This window comes from Scardinius erythrophthalmus (assembly GCF_964197995.2).
Source record: "Scardinius erythrophthalmus genome assembly, chromosome: 12".
Taxonomy (NCBI): Eukaryota; Metazoa; Chordata; class Actinopteri; order Cypriniformes; family Leuciscidae; genus Scardinius; species Scardinius erythrophthalmus.
In genome coordinates, this window is record NC_138232.1 from 2198665 (window position 1) to 2221792 (window position 23128).

The 23128-nt window shown below is 35.8% G+C and overlaps 1 protein-coding gene across 6 annotated transcripts in view; it reads left to right on the forward strand.

Moving 5' to 3' along the window:
* tox2 (TOX high mobility group box family member 2) overlaps window positions 1-23128 on the forward strand; it is a 140065-nt gene that overhangs the window by 89707 nt on the left and 27230 nt on the right. For 4 of the 6 annotated variants that reach the window (XM_081380894.1, XM_081380895.1, XM_081380896.1 and 1 more), the window contains one exon: window positions 21625-21858. The exons of the other annotated variants lie outside the window; for them this stretch is intronic. In XM_081380894.1, coding sequence (XP_081237020.1) covers window positions 21625-21858 — 234 coding nt within the window. The remainder of the gene's footprint in view (window positions 1-21624; window positions 21859-23128) is intronic. 6 annotated transcript variants of the gene reach the window in all.

The window sequence follows — 23128 nt, forward strand, 5'->3', positions numbered from 1 at the left end:
ACCAATTGTCTTTGCGAATCAATTATTTGAACCAGTGATTCGGTGCACGTATCAAACTGCTAAAGTCACATGATTTCAGTAAATCCAGCTTTGTTACATCATAACCAAATGATTCAACTTGCAAACGTGTAAATGCAATGAAATGCATAAAAACATATTTTACAAACCAATTGAAATGTTTTATTAAAAGTGCAATCTTTTAAAATGCAATTAACAAATATTCTAATACCATTAAATGTGAAGTGTCTGTATGTTATTTGATTAAATTCTTGGTTAATCATGCCCATAAGAGACTATTAACTTTCGTTTTATTATACAAATGTGTCATTAACGTTATGTAAAGTTTGTTGTTGTGGTAAAAACCTTCTAGAAACTGGTTCATGGGTTCACACAGATCAGTTATGATGTAACTCCGAATCACTGATTCGAATCAAATGATTCACAAAGTTTCAAAGCTTCACAAAAGCAGTATTTCAAGTGTTTCACTACTAATGCAACCATGACTCAAGCAATGGCCTGCGTTTGGGTGGGACTGTTTGTTTCTCCAACCAATTGACTGTTCGCAAAGACCCGCCCCCTTTAGTTACTGTTGCTATGTCCGACAAGCCACGCCTCTCTCACGCCAAAGTCTCAACTTTCAAATTTGGTAATTTTTTTAAAAGAAATTTAAACATTAAATACCATTTTGTGTCTCTTCAATGTGATCGCTCAGTTAAAGCTGCTCGTGAACCGATCATCTCTTCCTAGTTCATTTATAGCATCAAATAAACATGAATGAACATCAGAAGGAATGTTGTTTTAACCGCGGAAAGACGTCAGTACACTCCGTTTTTCAAGTTCAAATCCTCCGATGTTAATCTACTAACTCTCCTGACTGCTTCGTCAGACAAAAATGGCGGATTCGGCGGATGGCGGATTATGATTGGTCAGATCGCATGTCAATCAAACTCCCTGCGAAGGGGTCAATTGGAATACAGTCAATGTTTTTGAAATTCTGTTGGTGACAGCTAACGGTTCTTTAAACGTTTTAAAAATGTCAGTTGAGCGAACGTCAAGGGAACATTCCATTTTATCATTTTGAATGTGAACATTCTGAACTTGAACATTCTCAAACAATTAGTAACATTTAAAAAAAAAAAAAACATCCAACTGAAATGTTTCAGGAAAACGAATACTTTGATAATTTTATTAAAGACCAGATATCTCTGAGCAAACATTCTATCAACGTTACGTGAAGAACATTTGTTCATTACTTTGAGAGAAACGTTCCAGAACGTTAGCTGGGAATAATCTTCATGCACATTTGAAAGTGCTTATATTTTGCATATGTGTTTCTTGCCTCCTATAGTTTATGATTAAATTGAACAGCAAAAAAAAAAAAAACCCTGAACAATGCAGTGCGCTGTTGAGTGTTTACATCCGCAAAAAAATTCAATGCAAACAAGACCGGTCCATTTTGTTTAGGGGTGTTCGGTGTTGTTTATGGGACGGGCTTTATCGCACACAGAAGCCTTTGCTGATGAAATGAATCTCTGCCATCAGGGGATCAGTGCATATATTCCGTCTCCAGAAGAGAAGAGAAGAGAAGAGAAGCCATTAGGTTTCATCTTCCGTCTTGAGTAGAGCGAGCTGGAGAGATCTTTTTTCATTAGAGAGAGAGAGAGAGACTGTCAGAGAAAAGAGATGGAGAGAGATGGGCTGGAGGGGCAGAAAGAGTGATAGAGGAACGGGAGGAGCAAAAAGAGGTTGAGTGACTGAACACGGCACCGGGATAAAAGGAAAACTGCTTTGAATGGAATGTCATCAGTACTAAGAGCTTTTTAAAGTATATCAAACAATTTAGACGGAGCGCCGCTGCATGGACACAACTTCCATCTCCATAACCGTGTTTGCACTTCTGACGGAGAGTAAATATCTGGACCAGCTCTCTTTACTGTTAATGCATGTTAATTCAGCGCATATCAACTCCATAAACAAACCAACCAGAGAGATGCACTGGGGAAAACATGCTTGTAGAAACTATTTTCACTTAGAAATCGCTTGAAAACGCAGTAGAAATGGAAAGTTACACATTGCATTAAAAAAATTGTATTTACTCCAGGAATCTTAGTTTTATTTTCACTTAAACTAACCAGAGAGATGCAATGAAAAAAAAAAAAACATTGTAGAAACAATTTTTGCTTAGAAATCGATTGCAAACTTCACAATTGATTACAAAGAAATGGAAAGTTACACATTGCATTAAAAAAATAGTATTTACTCCAGGAATCTTAATTTTATTTTCACTTAACAAACTAACCAGAGAGATGCAATGAAAAAAAAAAAAAACACAATTCGTCGTTTTTAAACTTCACAATTGATTACGAAGAAATGGAAAGTTACACATCGAATTAAATTTTTTAATTACTTTAGTAATCTTAGTTTTATTTTCAATTTCGAAAAGTCCTTTTTTTACAGTGTGGAATATATTTTTGTCCTGGAGAAATGATATGAACATGATCTTTCATGATGCTGACCATTCATTCAGCACACTGCGATGTGGTAGCATTGATGTTATTAATCTAACTTTTACTGTATTACTGTACAAATATCTCATAAGGGAATAAATGGCTTGAAGCGAGAGCCAGCTGTGCTAATGTGGATATCAAAGCTAAACATGTATGTGGATCTGATGATTTGAGCTGCTTAGCAGATGCTACATGTTTCGTTAATGAAATGTCACATTTCAATGAGATTTCAAGGGCAATCAAGTGAGTTAAAAAATGTCATTATCAAGAGGATAATTTGCATTTACCACAGCAGTTTAAAATATGTGTCCTTCAGTACAAGTGTTTTGCTGAGCGTTTTATGTATGTTGTGTAATACAGAATAATATCGTTCTGACACGAATGGAAACTGGAATGTTTATTGGTTGATGTTAAGAGTGCGGTGAAGTCAGTAATTGGAGAAAACAAAAGCATTAATCCGCATTAGTTATATACCGGTAGTCACTTAGGGGCCGTTTACACAACACCATTTCCAACTGAAAAAGAAAACTTTTTATGTGTTTTAGCCGTTCATTTATCCGACAACGGCATTTTGGGGGCTTGAAAACGAAAGTGCATGTTTTTTAAAAACAATACGTTTATCGTCTTCATGTAAACAGCAAAAACTAGTGTGAACAGGAATTGTTTTGACAGCGTTGTCGTCTGTGCTCAACACTTTTCAGTTATTAGTACATTGTTGTCGCGTAAACTTCACCGAAACTTTATTTTTTAACTAAATTGTTATGCTGACAGTGTAATTTGTGATGTGAAATGTTGCGTTCGATTAGTAAAGAGTGCACAACAGTAGAGCGCGGCGCTTGCAAGTCATGGGTTCGATCCCCAGGGAATGCATGAATTCGTTTCACGTAGATTTAAAGCTTTTAAATATCATCTTACTTTCAGAACAATAAAAGTAAAGCAAAACCTTCACTAATCACCTCAAGTTATCCTTGCTAACACAGTTTAGTATTGGTTAAAAGTGCATTGGTGTTCAGGTCGATGCTCCCAACGTCAAAGTCATGGGTTCGATTCCCAGGCAATACATGAATTGTGTGTGTGTACATATACATGCATATATTATATATTTACAAACGTTTATGTTAGATGCGATTAATCGTGATTAATCAATTTGGCAGCACTAATAAAAATACATGCATTCTTTCAATGCAACGAAAGTCACTTTGGATAAAAGCATCTGCCAAATGCATAAATGTAAATAAATGCAGAATAGCAGCCTCGCTCTCAGACTGTGTGTGTATTTTCCCAGTGCAGTGTCGTGTAGAGCGTATAATGGGTGAATAGTAATGGTTTTACAGGCCTGTACTTAGACTGGTAGATTCATCACCGCCTGAATGAACCGGACTGTGGTCGGGACTGGAGCAGAAATAGCCTGAAGATGATGGCCTGCCCAAACTCTCAGGCTATTCCTGGCCAGTCGGCCTTCCACCAGCTTTAATCAAATGTATTTTTGTTGAATTCCACCCAAGATATGAAAATAAAATGCCCACCGAAAGGGTTTATGGCGTTTGTCAAGGTTTGTGTTTCCAGAGCATGTCAGACGAATGCGGAGAAACTGAGGCCCTTTTCCTCCAGAACGGATGGAGCGATGTGCGATTAATCAATATAAAGCAAAAGATATTTGCATCACGGCACAACTCAGGGATTACATTTGTAGCGGAAATGCTTTATGGAACTATTAATATCTTTTATTTTCTTTCCCTCCATCGCAGTTCAAAGAGCGTAATAGAATGCATTTCCTGCAAGGAATATTACACCGATGATTGATGGATCTGGAGAAAACGGGGAAAACATTGGGCTGTTCAATAGGCCCTGCGAAATCTGGCCTCGCACGAAACGAGAGAGAACGAGAGAACAAGAGCGAGAGAGAGAGAGAACAAGAGGAGAGAGAGAGAACAAGAGGAGAGAGAGAGAGAGAGAACGAGAGAGAGAGAGAGAACGAGAGAGAGAGAGAGAGAGAGAGAGAGAGAGAGAGAGAGAGAGAGAGAGAGAGAGAGAGAGAGAGAGAGAGAGAATGAGAGAACCCCCCTGGTTTTTAAACAGCTTTCTTTTCACCTTTGCGATTATTTATTTTCAAATAGTCCTTCAGGGTAATGTACCATTTTCTTATTTCACACCGCTATTTCCCATAAATGAGAGGAAGGTGCGATAAATCAAGAGGGAAACATAGACTTGCGCAAAAGCTGCAAGAGCGCTAAAGATTTATGTAACACATTCATGTTTTCCACTTCTTCTTTTTAGTGCTGCACTGTGAAAGCCTGCCTAATAAAAGCCCCTATTAATATTTCCTGTTGCCTGGCAACCGCAGGCAGCAAGTAATAGCATTCCGTGGAAAAATAGATGACCGGGCCGATAAGGAAAAATTCAATTCTTTTATTATCTCTAGGGAGAAGGTGCCTTATTTCCTTCTGCGCAATATGATATGAGAGCAGGCTTGTATATTAAGAAATATTTTAAAGAAATAGAAGGTATTTTCCAATTTCATTATATCAGGAAAATGGAAGAAGAAAAAAGGAGAAGATCTGCTTTTTTTTTTCTTCTCCCTTCTCTCTAATAAAGTCCATTAGGCTTTGGATTCTGCTAATCAAGGCGTCATTTACAGATTTAATTTAATTCTTTTGAATTTTCAATCACGTTCCCCTGGAAATATGAGACTTTAGGTTGTGCCACATACATTCATATCACATAAACACACATTATATATATATAGTGTGTGTATGTATGTATGTATGTGTGTTTATTTATATATATATATATATAGTGTGCATGTGTATGTATGTATGCATATATATTGTATATATATACACATATGCATACATATATACGCACATATATATGCATACATATATACATATATATGCGCATATATATATATATTTATTTATATATATATATATGCATACATACATACATAAATATGTATATGGATACAAACACATACACACACTGTATAAATATATATATATATATATATATATATATATATATATATATATATATATATACACACACGCACATATACATACATATCTGGTAAATTGTAAATTCTCTATATTACATTATAGGTTTAATATCTTGTTGTGCAGAGCATTTATTATATATGATAAATGCATGATATATATTTTATCCAGAAGTGTGCACATAATGCTGATGCTATTTCTAATGTCAGATATGAGATCAGTGAAAAGCTTCAGTTTTACGCCACCGTCGTTGTCCTTGTTCTGTTCTTGTTTAGTCATTGTCGTCTTGATGTTTACTGGAAAAAGAGCAGCACTATTGGGAAGGACATTAGTCGTTGCTTGGAAACTAAGTGATTTGATTTGAAGTCAGCATAACTATAGTATATCCATAATGTCCTTATCGGAGCGCGAGGGAAACAGGAGACGCCGGAGAGGAGGAACGGAGGTGTGTGTCGGATATAACAGGAGCCCCGGCTGATAAAGGCCTGTTTTATGTATCTCGTTTTGTCACTGGCTTCTTTCATACCTTATCAAAGCATGAAATCACGTTCATATTCCTGCGCATGTATCTGGACACACATCAGCTGACTGAGGAGAACGTGCTGCTCTTCATAGTGTCCTCTGTTATGTTTTATTTGTGTCTCAGATGTTTCTCAGAAAAGAAAGGGCATACAAAAAGAGACCCAAACAAGAAATATAGTCATAAGAAGTATAGATCTAAAACATATAATGTGGATATACTGTAGAGCAGGGTTATTAAACTCAAACTAAATCCATAAAAAAAGCATTTTAGTTGCTGTTTTATTTCAGCTTATTTTATAGCACATCTTTTGCAGGGCGATTATTATATAATATATATATATAATAATTTTTTCAAAAGTATGTATGATGCTGATGCCGTTTTCAGTTTTATTTTATTGTTGTTTATGGAACAAAACCAAAGCATTATAGTATATATAAATATATATTTAGTAAGTATATATATTTTTCCAAAGGGTGCCGTTTTATGTCATTGTCAGGATTACTGTTTTATTCTTGTTCTTGAACAAAACTAAACCCATAAAAAATAAACAATTTTTTTTGTTACTGGAAATAAAATGTTAACTGAAATATTAATAAACTTAAACTTATTTAATTTCACCTAGTTGCCATTTCTCATTTAGTTTAACTTGTACTTGTAATAAATTAAACTGAATATATAAATTAATAAAAAATACATAGCCTAGGCCTATATATATATATATTAAAATATATAATCAAATAATAATAATTACAAAAACACAATAAAATGACTAATACTTTAATTAACATTACAATGAAAAAATTAAAACAAAAAGCTCATAACAACTATAAATGGTAGTAAAACAACACTAATATGAGGCTTAGTTCTGACTTTCTGAATCTGAGCACAGTTTGAGATGTGAAACTCTAGTGGAGACTCATCTCAGTTCAGTCTCTCTGCCGTGTCAGAAACATTTATTAAAGATATTAAAGCGCTGTAATGATCAGCTTCAGTGGCATCTGTCCGTTTAGTTGAAGTCAGCTGACGTCTCAGAGTCTCCAGCACAGATTCATAAAACATAAAGAACTGTGCAGATGATCTGAGCTAGCAGCGCTCTGAGCCGCTCCGCTGTCACACACACGTGCCGAGCATGTGTGAAGTTAACACACTTACTAATCATCCTTAAATGAACCTAATTGTTGCTGTGACACCCCGCTGAGAGTGTGTGTGTGTGTGTGTGTGTGTGTGTGCATGGCTTCTGCCTCCAGGCTTCTTTTCTCATTAGATGTAGTAGAAATGTTCTGTCTTTCTGCCTGTTCCATGTGTTGATACGGCCGTCTCTCTTCTTCCAAAAGCCATTTCAGAGCTGTCATGTCAAACTCAGACTTCAGCCCAAACAAGATGAGGTCGGGAAATATATACGCTCCGTTCCAAAACCTAGTGCGCTGCCTTGCTGTCTAAATAGGCAGCTGCCTGCTAAGGGCTCATTCACATAGTGCTTTATAATTGTTGTCTCAGGCCTTCGCATCAGCTCTTGCTGGTCATGTTAAAGCGTGTATATAGAATACTAGCGCACTGCATACTACACAGTGCACACTGCATACTACACAGTGCATACTGCATACTACAGTGCACACTGCATGCTATTTTTTTTCAAACTAGGCATTATTCCATGATGAACATTTCAAAGTATGATGCACAGTTGTCATGTGACCTCAAAATTACAAAAATTATTTTACATTTAGCATTAAAATTATTGTTCTTTTTCAATTTATTACATTTAAATACTTTTAATTTACACTAATTTTATTTAAAAAAGTTCAATTATTATTTCCTATATTAATTTACATTTAGACTTTACATTTTTACTAAAATATTTTTCTAAAAAAAAATTGAAATGTTTTGTTTTGAAAAACTGTTTGTTTTGCATTAGCTTTTTATTTTTTATATTTTCAGTTTTCATTTTAGTAAGTGCTTTTGCCCTTGTTATTATTATTATTATTTCTTTACATTAAAACGTTTTAGTCATTTTAGTAGTTCAACTTATTTCAGTTCGTTTTTTAAGCGTTTTAAGTTTAGCTCATTTATTTCAGCTGTAATTCATTTTCAGAAAATAATTTAAATAATCTTAATTTTAGTTAACACTAACAACACCACATAATACACACACACACATATTAGAGATAGTTAGTATTAAACTATCATGGATTCTTTCAGTACTGAATGAAATACAAACATGTGTACGATCAACAGTTTTCTCGTCTTCTGCGCAGTGCATTCTGGGATTGGTCTCTCATTAGATTTTGTCCAGAAGAATCTCTCAGTATTGTTGTTTTAGATCAGACGTCATGTGATCGGTCTTTACACACTGTCAGACTGTCTTCAAATCTCTTCATTGTACAATAAGCCTGGTATGGTTTACCAGCTGTGTGATCACAGTGAGACGAAGCCTGTGTTGTGTCCCGCTGAGACAGTAAACCACTGACCGTCCTGTAGGTTTATAGTGTTAGCCTCATTACACACACACACACACACACACACATAACCGTTGTGAACATGCAACTAAGCGTCTCTGCTAAAGCCTTTGTTTGTTTGTTTGTTTTCCCTCCCATCTTGGTCACATTTTAAAGACGTACCTGTACTGAGCGAAACCGCATTACATTTAATTAAAATAAAAGCATGAAAGTGAATTTGTTGTTCTGTTTCGGATGAACACGTGCATGCGTGGCGCAGTCGTGGTGGTAATGAACACGTAGAAAGACCCTGCTAGTCTTTTAGAGGCGAAACGCTTCTCGCCGCTCCCCTCAGATTTACATCCCAGTTAATTGAATTAGAATATGATGCAATAAAACTGTCCCAGCCATGAAATAAAGGCCCAATCAAATTATTTCAATTGTTGCCTCCATTCTCCTCCTCCTCCTAACATTAAGACCTTGTGAAAACTGAATTGGATTTCTGTGGTTTTCAGTTCATTCAGAGATGCGGGACGTTTGTACTGGAAACCCTCGGACAACACTTCAATTCTATCAGCTTATGTGACTGATTGTCAACCGTTAAAACAAGCATCGTTTGCATTTATTCACTAGGAGAACAATTGTAAGGATCAGTTATTGTGTTTTTACACACGTCTTGCTAAACAGGTTTTATTTTCATAGGAATTTTGACTTATTGATGGATTTTATGTGCTTAACAGTGAGTGTTTATCATCTCTGAGGTTGCCAGAATGTTTGCATAAAATCATATCAGCTTGTCTGCAAAATTTTAGTTTTCGTGTAATTCTGAAATAGACAATTCTATTTCAATTAAATGCTGTTCTCAAGAATCCTGAAGAAAAAAGTTATCACAGTGTTTCTTGATCATCAGATCATCATATTAGAGTGATTTCTGAAGGATCATGTGACACTGAAGACTGGAGTAATGATGCTGAAAATTCAGCTTTGATCACAGGATATAAATTAAATTTTACAATATATTCACATGGAAAACAGCTATTTTGAATTGTAATAATATTTCACATTTTTTACTGTATTTTTGATCTTGGTGAGCATAAAAGACAAAAAACAAAATGAAAACCCAAACTTTTGAAATATTTGTAGTTCTTTGAGTTCTTCAAAAAAATGCATTGGTGTTGGGTCACACGGAGATTGCTAGTGAATTTCACAAATATAACATGAAATTTGGAAATATTTTAAGTTTCGACCAATAGCAGTCAGTAGTATAGAGCACAGAGCTGTAATGCATTGTGAAAGCAGGTTGTGTGAGATCTCTGAGGTAAAGCTGATAACAGTGCTGATGAATGAGGCATGGAAAGCCCGTGCTGATCTGTGATCTGTGTGTGAGTGTGTGTTGTGAATGGAGCCGCTCTGTGATGTGGTGCGTTGAGGTTTTACTTCAGCTCGGAGTTCAAAGACCAGCGCTTTGTAACCGTCTTTCATTTCCACGGGCTCTCAGAGATGAAACTCGCACGTCTTCGGGGAGGACAGGTTGCGTTTGCTTACAGATTTAACCAGCGCTTGATTTATAAATTGGCCGCCTTATTAGCACCCGGAGCGTTGTTGTAAATGACCCCCACGGGCATCGGGCGAGAGATTCAGAGGACGAGATGTGCTGGGTTTCATGTTCTGCCCTCGAGGCGAACGAGGAGTCGCGGTGAGGGCAGATCTCGATGAGATTCCCCCCGCCCGCGTGTTTACGGCTCCAGCACGAGAGATCCGTCTCCGGCGCTCGGCTAATTAAAGCTGCCATGGCCGCGAGCCTGCCGGGATAATGTTCTATTATTATAGTCATTTGTTTCAATTAACCGCTCTGTGATTTTACAATAGCAACTGTGAACCTGCGTGGAGTGAGCCATCACTCCCAACAAGATGTCTTCAATCAGAGGCAGCGGGCGAGAGAGATCGCTTACCCATCATGCCTTGTGCTTCGGGACTCGTTTTACACTGGGCATCAGAATCACTTACAATACTGAACAACACTGTACTGAATACAGCACAGAATCACTTACAATACTGAACAACACTGTACTGAATACAACACAGAATCACTTACAATACTGAACAAAACTGTACTGAATACAGCACAGAATCACTTACAATACTGAACAACACTGTACTGAATACAACACAGAATCACTTACAATACTGAACAACACTGAACTGAATACAACACAGAATCACTTACAATACTGAACAACACTGAACTGAATACAACACAGAATCACTTACAATACTGAACAACACTGAACTGAATACAACACAGAATCACTTACAATACTGAACAACACTGAACTGAATACAACACAGAATCACTTACAATACTGAACAACACTGAACTGAATACAACACAGAATCACTTACAATACTGAACAACACTGAACTGAATACAACAGAATCACTTACAATACTGAACAACACTGTACTGAATACAACACAGAATCACTTACAATACTGAACAACACTGAACTGAATACAACAGAATCACTTACAATACTGAACAACACTGAACTGAATACAACACAGAATCACTTACAATACTGAACAACACTGTACTGAATACAACACAGAATCACTTACAATACTGAACAACACTGAACTGAATACAACAGAATCACTTACAATACTGAACAACACTGTACTGAATACAACACAGAATCACTTACAATACTGAACAACACTGTACTGAATACAACACAGAATCACTTACAATACTGAACAACACTGAACTGAATACAACACAGAATCACTTACAATACTGAACAACACTGAACTGAATACAACAGAATCACTTACAATACTGAACAACACTGAACTGAATACAACACAGAATCACTTACAATACTGAACAACACTGAACTGAATACAACACAGAATCACTTACAATACTGAACAACACTGTACTGAATACAACACAGAATCACTTACAATACTGAACAACACTGAACTGAATACAACACAGAATCACTTACAATACTGAACAACACTGAACTGAATACAACACAGAATCACTTACAATACTGAACAACACTGAACTGAATACAACACAGAATCACTTACAATACTGAACAACACTGAACTGAATACAACACAGAATCACTTACAATACTGAACAACACTGTACTGAATACAACACAGAATCACTTACAATACTGAACAACACTGAACTGAATACAACAGAATCACTTACAATACTGAACAACACTGTACTGAATACAACACAGAATCACTTACAATACTGAACAACACTGAACTGAATACAACAGAATCACTTACAATACTGAACAACACTGAACTGAATACAACACAGAATCACTTACAATACTGAACAAAACTGAACTGAATACAACACAGAATCACTTACAATACTGAACAACACTGTACTGAATACAACACAGAATCACTTACAATACTGAACAACACTGAACTGAATACAACACAGAATCACTTACAATACTGAACAACACTGTACTGAATACAACACAGAATCACTTACAATACTGAACAACACTGTACTGAATACAACACAGAATCACTTACAATACTGAACAAAACTGAACTGAATACAGCACAGAATCACTTACAATACTGAACAACACTGAACTGAATACAACACAGAATCACTTACAATACTGAACAAAACTGAACTGAATACAGCACAGAATCACTTACAATACTGAACAACACTGTACTGAATACAACACAGAATCACTTACAATACTGAACAACACTGAACTGAATACAGCACAGAATCACTTACAGTACTGAACAACACTGTACTGAATACAGCACAGAATCACTTACAATACTGAACAACACTGAACTGAATACAGCACAGAATCACTTACAATACTGAACAACACTGTACTGAATACAGCACAGAATCACTTACAATACTGAACAACACTGAACTGAATACAACACAGAATCACTTACAATACTGAACAACACTGTACTGAATACAGCACAGAATCACTTACAATACTGAACAACACTGAACTGAATACAGCACAGAATCACTTACAATACTGAACAAAACTGAACTGAATACAGCACAGAATCACTTACAATACTGAACAACACTGAACTGAATACAACACAGAATCACTTACAATACTGAACAAAACTGAACTGAATACAGCACAGAATCACTTACAATACTGAACAAAACTGAACTGAATACAGCACAGAATCACTTACAATACTGAACAACACTGAACTGAATACAACACAGAATCACTTACAATACTGAACAAAACTGAACTGAATACAGCACTGAATCACTTACAATACTGAACAACACTGAACTGAATACAACACAGAATCACTTACAATACTGAACAACACTGAACTGAATACAACACAGAATCACTTACAATACTGAACAACACTGAACTGAATACAACACAGAATCACTTACAATACTGAACAACACTGAACTGAATACAACACAGAATCACTTACAATACTGAACAACACTGAACTGAATACAACACAGAATCACTTACAATACTGAACAACACTGAACTGAATACAACAGAATCACTTACAATACTGAACAACACTGAACTGAATACAACACAGAATCACTTACAATACTGAACAACACTGAACTGAATACAACACAGAATCACTTACAATACTGAACAACACTGTACTGAATACAACACAGAATCACTTACAATACTGAACAACACTGAACTGAATACAACACAGAATCACTTACAATACTGAACAACACTGAACTGAATACAACACAGAATCACTTACAATACTGAACAACACTGAACTGAATACAACACAGAATCACTTACAATACTGAACAACACTGAACTGAATACAACACAGAATCACTTACAATACTGAACAACACTGTACTGAATACAACACAGAATCACTTACAATACTGAACAACACTGAACTGAATACAACAGAATCACTTACAATACTGAACAACACTGTACTGAATACAACACAGAATCACTTACAATACTGAACAACACTGAACTGAATACAACAGAATCACTTACAATACTGAACAACACTGAACTGAATACAACACAGAATCACTTACAATACTGAACAAAACTGAACTGAATACAACACAGAATCACTTACAATACTGAACAACACTGTACTGAATACAACACAGAATCACTTACAATACTGAACAACACTGAACTGAATACAACACAGAATCACTTACAATACTGAACAACACTGTACTGAATACAACACAGAATCACTTACAATACTGAACAACACTGAACTGAATACAACACAGAATCACTTACAATACTGAACAAAACTGAACTGAATACAGCACAGAATCACTTACAATACTGAACAACACTGAACTGAATACAACACAGAATCACTTACAATACTGAACAAAACTGAACTGAATACAGCACAGAATCACTTACAATACTGAACAACACTGTACTGAATACAACACAGAATCACTTACAATACTGAACAAAACTGAACTGAATACAGCACAGAATCACTTACAATACTGAACAACACTGTACTGAATACAGCACAGAATCACTTACAATACTGAACAACACTGAACTGAATACAGCACAGAATCACTTACAATACTGAACAAAACTGAACTGAATACAGCACAGAATCACTTACAATACTGAACAACACTGAACTGAATACAACACAGAATCACTTACAATACTGAACAAAACTGAACTGAATACAGCACAGAATCACTTACAATACTGAACAAAACTGAACTGAATACAGCACAGAATCACTTACAATACTGAACAACACTGAACTGAATACAACACAGAATCACTTACAATACTGAACAAAACTGAACTGAATACAGCACAGAATCACTTACAATACTGAACAACACTGAACTGAATACAACACAGAATCACTTACAATACTGAACAACACTGAACTGAATACAGCACAGAATCACTTACAATACTGAACAACACTGAACTGAATACAGCACAGAATCACTTACAGTACGGTTCTGCAGTGAAATGCAATGCATTAAAAAAGTGTATTGTTAAAAAGCAACAAATGCATTGGTGTTGCGCACATGGAGATTGCTAGTGAATTTCACAGATAAAACATGAAATTTTTAAATATTTTAAGTTTGACTGGACGCATGATCTTTGGCATTAACAATATATAACTACAATACAGTCCCACGGTGAAATGCAATGCATTAAAAAAAATGGGTGTAGAAACCATTTTCACACAGAGATTGCTAGTGAATTTCACAAATAAAACGGTGAAATTTTACAATATATTAAGTTTGACTGGACGCATGATTTTTGGCATTAACAATATATAACTACAATTCAGTCCCAATGCATTAAAAAAAATGGGTGTAGAAACCATTTTCACACAGAGATTGCTAGTGAATTTCACAAATAAAACGGTGAAATTTTACAATATTTTAAGTTTGACTGGACGCATGATTTTTGGCATTAACAATATATATATATATATATATATATATATATATATAAAACAACGGTGAAATGCAATGCATAAAAAAAAATGGGTGTAGAAACCATTTTCACACAGAGATTGCTAGTGAATTGCACAAATAAAAACGTGAAATTCGAAAATATTTGAAGTTTTATCTTTGGCGTTAACAACCAAGTGTCTATTTTGGTTAGTTGCATTTTGCACTTTTTTTCTCTCACTGTCAGACTCGTTTTACACTGGGCACCAGAATCACTTACAATACGGTCCCATGGTGAAATGCATTAAAAAAAATATGTAGAGACCATTTTGACTCAGAGATTGCTAGTGAATTTCACAAATAAAACATGAAATTTTAAAATATTTTAAGTTTGACTGGACGCATGATCTTTGGGCATTAACAACTATATATAACAACAATACGGTCCCACGGTGAAATGCAAATAATTGGGTGTAGAAACCATTTTCACACAGAGATTGCTAGTGAATTGCACAAATAAAAACGTGAAATTCGAAAATATTTTAAGTTTTATCTTTAGCGTTAACAACCAAGTGTCTATTTTGGTTAGTTGCATTTTGCACTTTTTTCCTCTCGCTGTCAGAACAGACCTGTGACCCATTTTAGGGTTGTGACCCACTAGTTGAGCACCAATGGCCTAGATTCAGAATGCACTATTGCAATATTTACTATTTTTGCATAATCTAATAAAGTCGAAAACAACACTGCAGGAATTACTTGGGATTTATTTGTTGCATTAGGAATGGAGGGGTCAAGTTGAGCACATTGCATTGTGGGATAGAGTATACAGTGTGCTCTTGTGGCGTACTGCAAATTAAGTAGGCCATCCGCATGCAAACTGCAGAAGTGTCTATTCTGAACACAGAAACTTAATATATCTGAATTATCATGTGGCCTGAACAATTGTCACATGAAGCAACACATATACAGTATGATTATTCTGGTGTAGTTATTTATGTCAGGTGGTTATACTGTCAATGCATGATAATTCATGTAAAAAAATACTGTACAACTTTCTGGACCCCATTACATTTTCGGACACATGACGCATCCAGATGATCTACTGTATTCAATGGCAGAAGAGTATGCATACTTATGAATATCATTTGTCGATATATGACCTCAGATTCATTACAAGCATCTCTTCGGCCTGGGTTGAGGTCGGATTCGCAGACAATAGCGTTCAGATATCGCACACGCTCAATGCGAAGCTCATTATTGGATGGCAGTTGTTATTTGGCTGTGATGAACAGCGAGTTCAAAGAACTCGAGACACAACAGAGGAACAGGAAATGAAGTTTCTCCGCTGAATGAACAGAACGTTCTGTGAATTGGTGGTCAGGGTGTGGAACGAGTCTTAAATGCTTTCCGTTGCAAAAAAACTTTCTCTTAATCAGTTTTTTTTTTTTTTTCTCCAGTGTTGTTTTCCAGTGACATTAAATATTAAGTGTTGCTGCCAGAGAAATAAAAAAAAAAAAAAAAATCGTGGTTTAAAACAAGAAAATTTTTCGCTAAAGTGAGAAAAACTTAAGCCTGACATTAAATAATAATAGTCATAAAAATCCTTTATTTTTTTTTTATTTATTTTTATGGAATCTTTTATTGAACCCTAAGACAAAAAAGCATATTTGTTTGTATCATATTTTATGCATTAGGCTTTTATGGCTCTTATAGTCTGATATAGTGAGAATATGGAGGGGAAAAAAACAGCTCAATTATATTCAGAGCATAAATATTCAATTTATTCATATGGACAAAAAGTAAGATCAACAATGTAAATAAGTGAGATTTTTATAACAGTATAGCAGATACTTAAATAAAATGCACTCAATATCTGCCAATAATATGTCTTGGTAAGATTATATTTAAATGCTTAGTTTATGACCAAAGCTCTGTAGTTTTAAAACAATGCAATACAATGATGATTGACAGATGAACAAATAAAGCTTCCTCAGAAGCCTGACGATCATATTTGATACCTGTGATTGTTTTTTCAGTCCAGTTATTCTTACATTAACTTGATAAAAATAAGTGCAGATTTCAGATCATAAAGACACGTGAAGCTCGAGCTGAAGTATAATTAAACTTAAAGACCTTTCCTCGCTAAAACAGTCTAAACTGTCAATCAGAGACAGAAGCACTGGAGGAGATTGAGTGCGAGTGTTGATCATTTAGAGGCCTTAGTAATTCATACGCAATGCACTGTAAATCATTCGCGTCTATGAATATGATATCTCAGTCTGAGCCGTAACCAGACACCATCCCCCCCCATCAAGGTTTATACTATATAGCAATTAGCATACAGTACCTATGGCAACCACTAACCTTTGTGAGTCTGTTTCATGATGTTTGTACAGCCATCCAGCCGGCTTTATATAGCCTGAACACATGACTATTAGAGAGAGCAGAGCGGTTTTCTCTTTCACTCTCCCTTATTGATCAATCTCTCTCTCTCTCTCTCTCTCTCTCTCTCTGCAAACAGGCAGCATTGCAAACAAATATTCAATATGTCATCTAAATGTGCAGTAAGCAGCCTGCAGACAATATATTGTTTGTTTAACAATTCACGCCGACTGCTTTGTCTAAATTGACAGTAAAGAGAGAAGTCGTTTGCTGAAGGTGCACGTCTTTATTCTTTTGATTATAACCGTGACTCCAAATAAATTGAAAGCAAATGTGGTTTGGAATAACAGGGCCGGCCACGCTCTCACAAAACACTCGCTCGTTTGCCGATTTCGTTCGCTTAGAATTGCTTATTTTAATGTGAAATGTGAGAGCAATGGCTGTAGAAAATAATAAAAGTCTAATGTTAAAATAAGAGATGAAACGGTACAGTAAATATTGATGAAAACATCTCTTTCCATGCATGTTTTTTAATATATCCTTTTCTACAGATCTGAGTTTGATCTATGTGTATTTGTTATTGTAATAAAGCTGTTATTTAACATTAGTTAATGCATGTGCTATAGTATCTTCGTTGGAGTTAGTTAGTGTAAAAAAACACAACTGTTGACTATCAAACATTGATAGTTCATGTTAGCTAAGGGTCCATTAAATAATCTTTACAGATACTAGTCAATGTATTAGTTGATATTAATTAACACTAACTAAGATTAATATATGTTTTAAGGGCCGTTCACACCAAGAACGATAACTTTAACAATGACGATATAGATCCACACCACAACTATAACGGCACAGAGAAACGATAGTCGAAATCACTTTCAGAAAGATTTTTCCAGCTGATGAATAATTAAAACTCTGACAGCCAATCAGAATCAATCCTGCTTTTCAGAGCTCGAGCATTTAAAGCGACAGACAACAAATCTGCAGCGCTAAGTATAAACCAAACGCTGATTTATTAATCGTTATAGTTATCATTCTTGGTGTGAACTGAATTGTTAGTTCATATAAACACATGTATTTAACTAATGTTAATGAACAGAACTTTATTGTAAAGTGTTACCAATTAACTAAATTAAAAATGCTTAATTTTTGATGAGTTTTATTTTAAAGGTAATACTTTTACTGAGGTAATTCATTAATTCTATGTTACAATAATTCAAATTATAACAGAAGTACTGGGATAAAAGGTTATAGTTCGGATGTAAATACTGATGTCTACGGTAGTGATTAAAATATAGTAAATCACCTTTTGAAAGTAACATGGTGCTTCAAATAAATGATTGTATCATTAAATCGTTTCACCAGTAGGTGGCGACAAGTGACTGTTAAAATGCATTCGTCATTGAATCATTCATTCTAGAGATTCGTTCAAAAAACGCTGATTCGTCCAGTAATGAAACAAGTGAAGTATTTATGAGTGAGTCATTGAATCAATCATTCAAGAGATTCGTTAAAAAAAAAAAAACGCTGATTCATTCAGTAATGAATCAAGTGAAGTATGTATGAGTGAGTCATTGAATCAATCATTCAAGAGATTCGTTCAAAAAATGCTGATTCATTCAGTAATGAAACAAGTGAATTATTTATGAGTGAGTCATTGAATCAATCATTCAAGAGATTCGTTCAAAAAATGCTGATTCATTCAGTAATGAAACAAGTGAAGTATGTATGAGTGAGTCATTGAATCAATCACTCAATCCTATTTTTACTCAGAGTAATTAAACATTTTAAATAGACTGCAGCAATTTTGTCAGAACCTCTAGTAAATGACATGTTAATTTGTTTAGTTGTCGGTTCAGAATTGTGGGAGGACGTTTGAAGCAAAATAAATAAATAAAAATAGCAATTTATACAGAATAGTGCAGCTCTAATCTATGCAAATGGTTATTTTGTTGAGCTTTCCTGAGAATGTCATCTGGTTGTGTATTTGGCAGGTCCCTAAACAGAAAGAGAGATAAAACACAGTTAATCGTGTGCATTTTTCTCATTGTATTATTTTTTTTTTTTTTGCACAGCCTTTTCTCAGAGAGAAATGGGCCAGTAATTCGAGTCAACACTATTGAAATGATATTCAGAATTTCAAACGGGACGAGGGCGCTGCAATGATGCTTTGGAAACAAATACCATAAATTATTCAGCGAGCGAGAGAGAGAGAGAATAGACTATGATAGATTGGTGGTTTTCGCGGCTGACTGCGGAGTCGTCCCGGTACCTTTTGTCCCAACAAAGGTTCCAATCACAGAATTGGGCCGTAATATGAAAATTCGCTCAGTGAGCCCATTAGCCTCTTTCTCTCTCTCTCTCTCTCTCACACAGTGAGCCCATTGCTCTCTCTCTCTCTCTCTCTCTCTCTCTCTCTCTCTCTCTCTCTCTCTCTCTCTCTCTCTCTCTCTCTCTCTCTCTCTCTCTCTCTCTCTCTCTCTTTCTCTCTCTCTCTCTCTCTCTCTCTCTCTGTGTTGTGCACCCAGATTAAAGAAGAGGGTGATGCTCTTGGCCGGCAGCGGTTGCTATGGAAATGGGGTTGCCGTCGCTATGATAGGCCATTCATGTTTGATTAATTGGTTTTTCAATGCTTCTTGGTTTGTGAAAGCCCTTAAAGAGCAACTCCACGGAAAATGGAAAATTAATGGATTCTCTCTCTCTCTCTCTCTTTCTCTCTCTCTCCCCCCAACATTAAAGCTATTTCGCTGCATTTGAAAATTGAACTAATGGTGTTGCTGAAATTTGATTTGAGGTTGGAGGTTGTGTTTGGGCCGCTTTTGGAGGGGCTGTTGAGTATTCGAGATCTGAAACGTCTAAATGAGGAAAGCCTTTGTTTCAGGTCTGCTTTTGTACCGACACTTTAGTAGGATGTCCTGTATATTTCCAGGCTAATTCAACTGAGAGCTGCTCGCACCCCCAGCGTTTGTGGACTTCATGCATTTTTCTTGCTCTTTCATTTTAAATTTCATCTATTAGCAAGTCTTGAGAGGTTAATTAGCACTATTACAAGCCCTCGCTAAGATCACAGCCGTTACGGTAATGTTTACTCTGCCCAGACCTCTCTGACTTCATGAATCATTTTAAAAGCACACAGTTGATGTTTAATTCAGCTCAACTCGTGAATGTTGCATGGAGCTAATAAATGCAAGTTCATCAACTTTCTCTATTTCTCTTTCTTTTTGATTCGCGGCTGGCTAAGTATTCCCATTTATGTGTAAATGAATACATCCGTTCGCAGTCCTGCCGTCGACATCCGCTCACATCTCCTGATGAGATGCTTTTTGAAGAGCAGCCACGGAAATGAAACATGGTGAAATATTAAAATACAAGAGTTACAGATGCTCAGTTTGAGAGGATTCTGGGATTTGAGGGAAATTAGAGCCGTTGCGTTTTTTAGCAAATTAACTAACTAACTTAATTTAGCAATGTCTGGTTTGAAAAAGAGGATTTGTATCTTTTTGTTTTTGCATGGTATAAATGTACTAATGTATATGAAATAAAGAGTTGCATCATTGCACAGTATTTCAGCATCTTATAAACCACAATCAGGTTTAACCAGGTGCAAAATGCACTAAAATACATTACAATTTTAATGTACATTTGCAAGATGGAGAATTGCATTTCGACCACGATTCGCTCTTCTGTATATACAGTAGTTGTATATGCATTACTGTGTATGTGGTTATTTACTCAATTGTTTGTGCATATATGATTTATGTCTTATGTGGTGAATTCTTACTGTTGTTTTTAAGTGTCAAGTCATTAATGTGGTTGCTTTGGGATTCTTCCGGGTTGAGCACCAATGGCGTTGTGGCTTTCTGAAGTAGCTTTGAAATTCATGCTGAGAGAAGTGCGGTTGATGACTTACAGTAAATGATGCTTATCTATCTAGATCACTCTCTAATCTGTTTATGATATAAGTCAGGCTGAAACTATGAAAGGACACTTTCAAAACCCCAGGGTTCAGTTGCATTGCAATTTTGCATAGCGTCGTATATATACACCGCCTCCTTAAATTAGGTTAATGCATTGATGAGAGCTTTGTTTTGTAGTCATCATAGAATTAACTTTCCTTAACCTTAACTAGACACCAATAATCAGACGTCTGCTTCAAAGGGTGAGGGAAGAAGCGAATATCTTTTTAAAGGGTCTCTGTTGAAGAGAAAAGACTACAGGCGAACCGGCCTCAATTGGTTATTTCTTTTCAAAATTACTCGTAGTAAAGTCTGGTCTTCTTCTCTCACCCTAGATGCCGGCGTTTGCGGGGCAAGCGGGCAGTTATTACCCCCGTGCCCACCACAGCCCCATGCTAAACAGATCTGCCCGGATACTGCCCCACCCCATGAGCGCCCTGTCCCAGCTCAGCTCTCAGATTGGCCAAGGCTCCTTTACTCACGGTTCCCCGTCATCGCCAGGAAGTCAGTCAGCCACGCCCTCCCCCTCAAGCTCCGCCCAGGAAGAGGAAGCGAAGTACCACTCAAAGGTACATCAACGTTCCCTCCAAAGATCTGGCGTTTCACAGAGCGACCGACATGAAGTTGCACGTTATTTACCAGTAGAATGCAGCGCCGACTTATTCTTCCTCATGCATTTTCTCTTTACAATAACATTCCTTGGTAAAACTTTATTTTACAGTGTCCTTGTTACGTATGTTACTTGTACTTACCATAGTAGTAACAGTAAATTATGCACAATTGCATGCAACTAACCCTCAACCTAATCCTATCCTACGTACATGTAGTTGCTTAATATTACTCAGTACTTAAATATATAATTACACTGTAACAATGACACCTTAAAATAAAGTGTAACCCATTTCTTAACGCATTATGTATCATAAACATGTTCTTCTTAGTTAACTTATGCTTGCATAAAATAAGCAATATTAATTTATACACCTTGAAATGTTAAAAATATATGCAGGAATTGCTATTAGCTGAGATTAATGCATGCTGTAAAATTATCGTTAGTTCATTGCATTAGCTTATTGTAAAGCATTAGTGATGGCTATCGATTTGTAATCAATGATTGTAAGATTTAATCTAGATTTAAAAAGTTTAAAGTCAGAAATTAATACTTTTATTCTGCATAAACACATTCAGTTGCTCAAAAGTGACAGTAAACATATGAATAAATGCTGTTCTTTTGAACTTTCTATTCATCAAAGAATCCTGAAAAATAAAATAAATCAGGGTTTCAAAAGTGATAATAATCATAAATGTTTCTTGAGCATCAAATCCTCATATTAGAGTGATTTCTGAAGGAACATGTGACACTGAAGACTGGAGTAATGATGCTGAACATTCAGCTTTGATCACAGGAATAAATTACACTTTCACATAGAAAACAGATGATTTGAATCATAATAATATTTCACAATTTTTACTGTATTTTTGATCAAATAAATACAGCCTTGGTGAGCAGAAGAGACTCTTTCAAAAACATGAAAAAATCTTGCAGACCCTCAAAGTGTTGCACGGCCAAAAAAATAATATTATTATAATTATTAATTTTTTTTGGCTACAGAATCATAAATCATCAGTGAATGACCACAGAGCTCATGGCAGGTCTGAAAGGTTTATATATTATGGAAAATAATGAATGTGATTCTGACTTCCGGAGCCATCTGTTGCGCGTTATAAAGGAGCGTAAATGGCAGACGAGAGCTTTGAGAATAATTTCCTCTCTTTATTTAAAAGCAACTTCAGTGTGAATGTTTTCCGTGTGTCTCAATGGTGTTTACAAATCTCTGC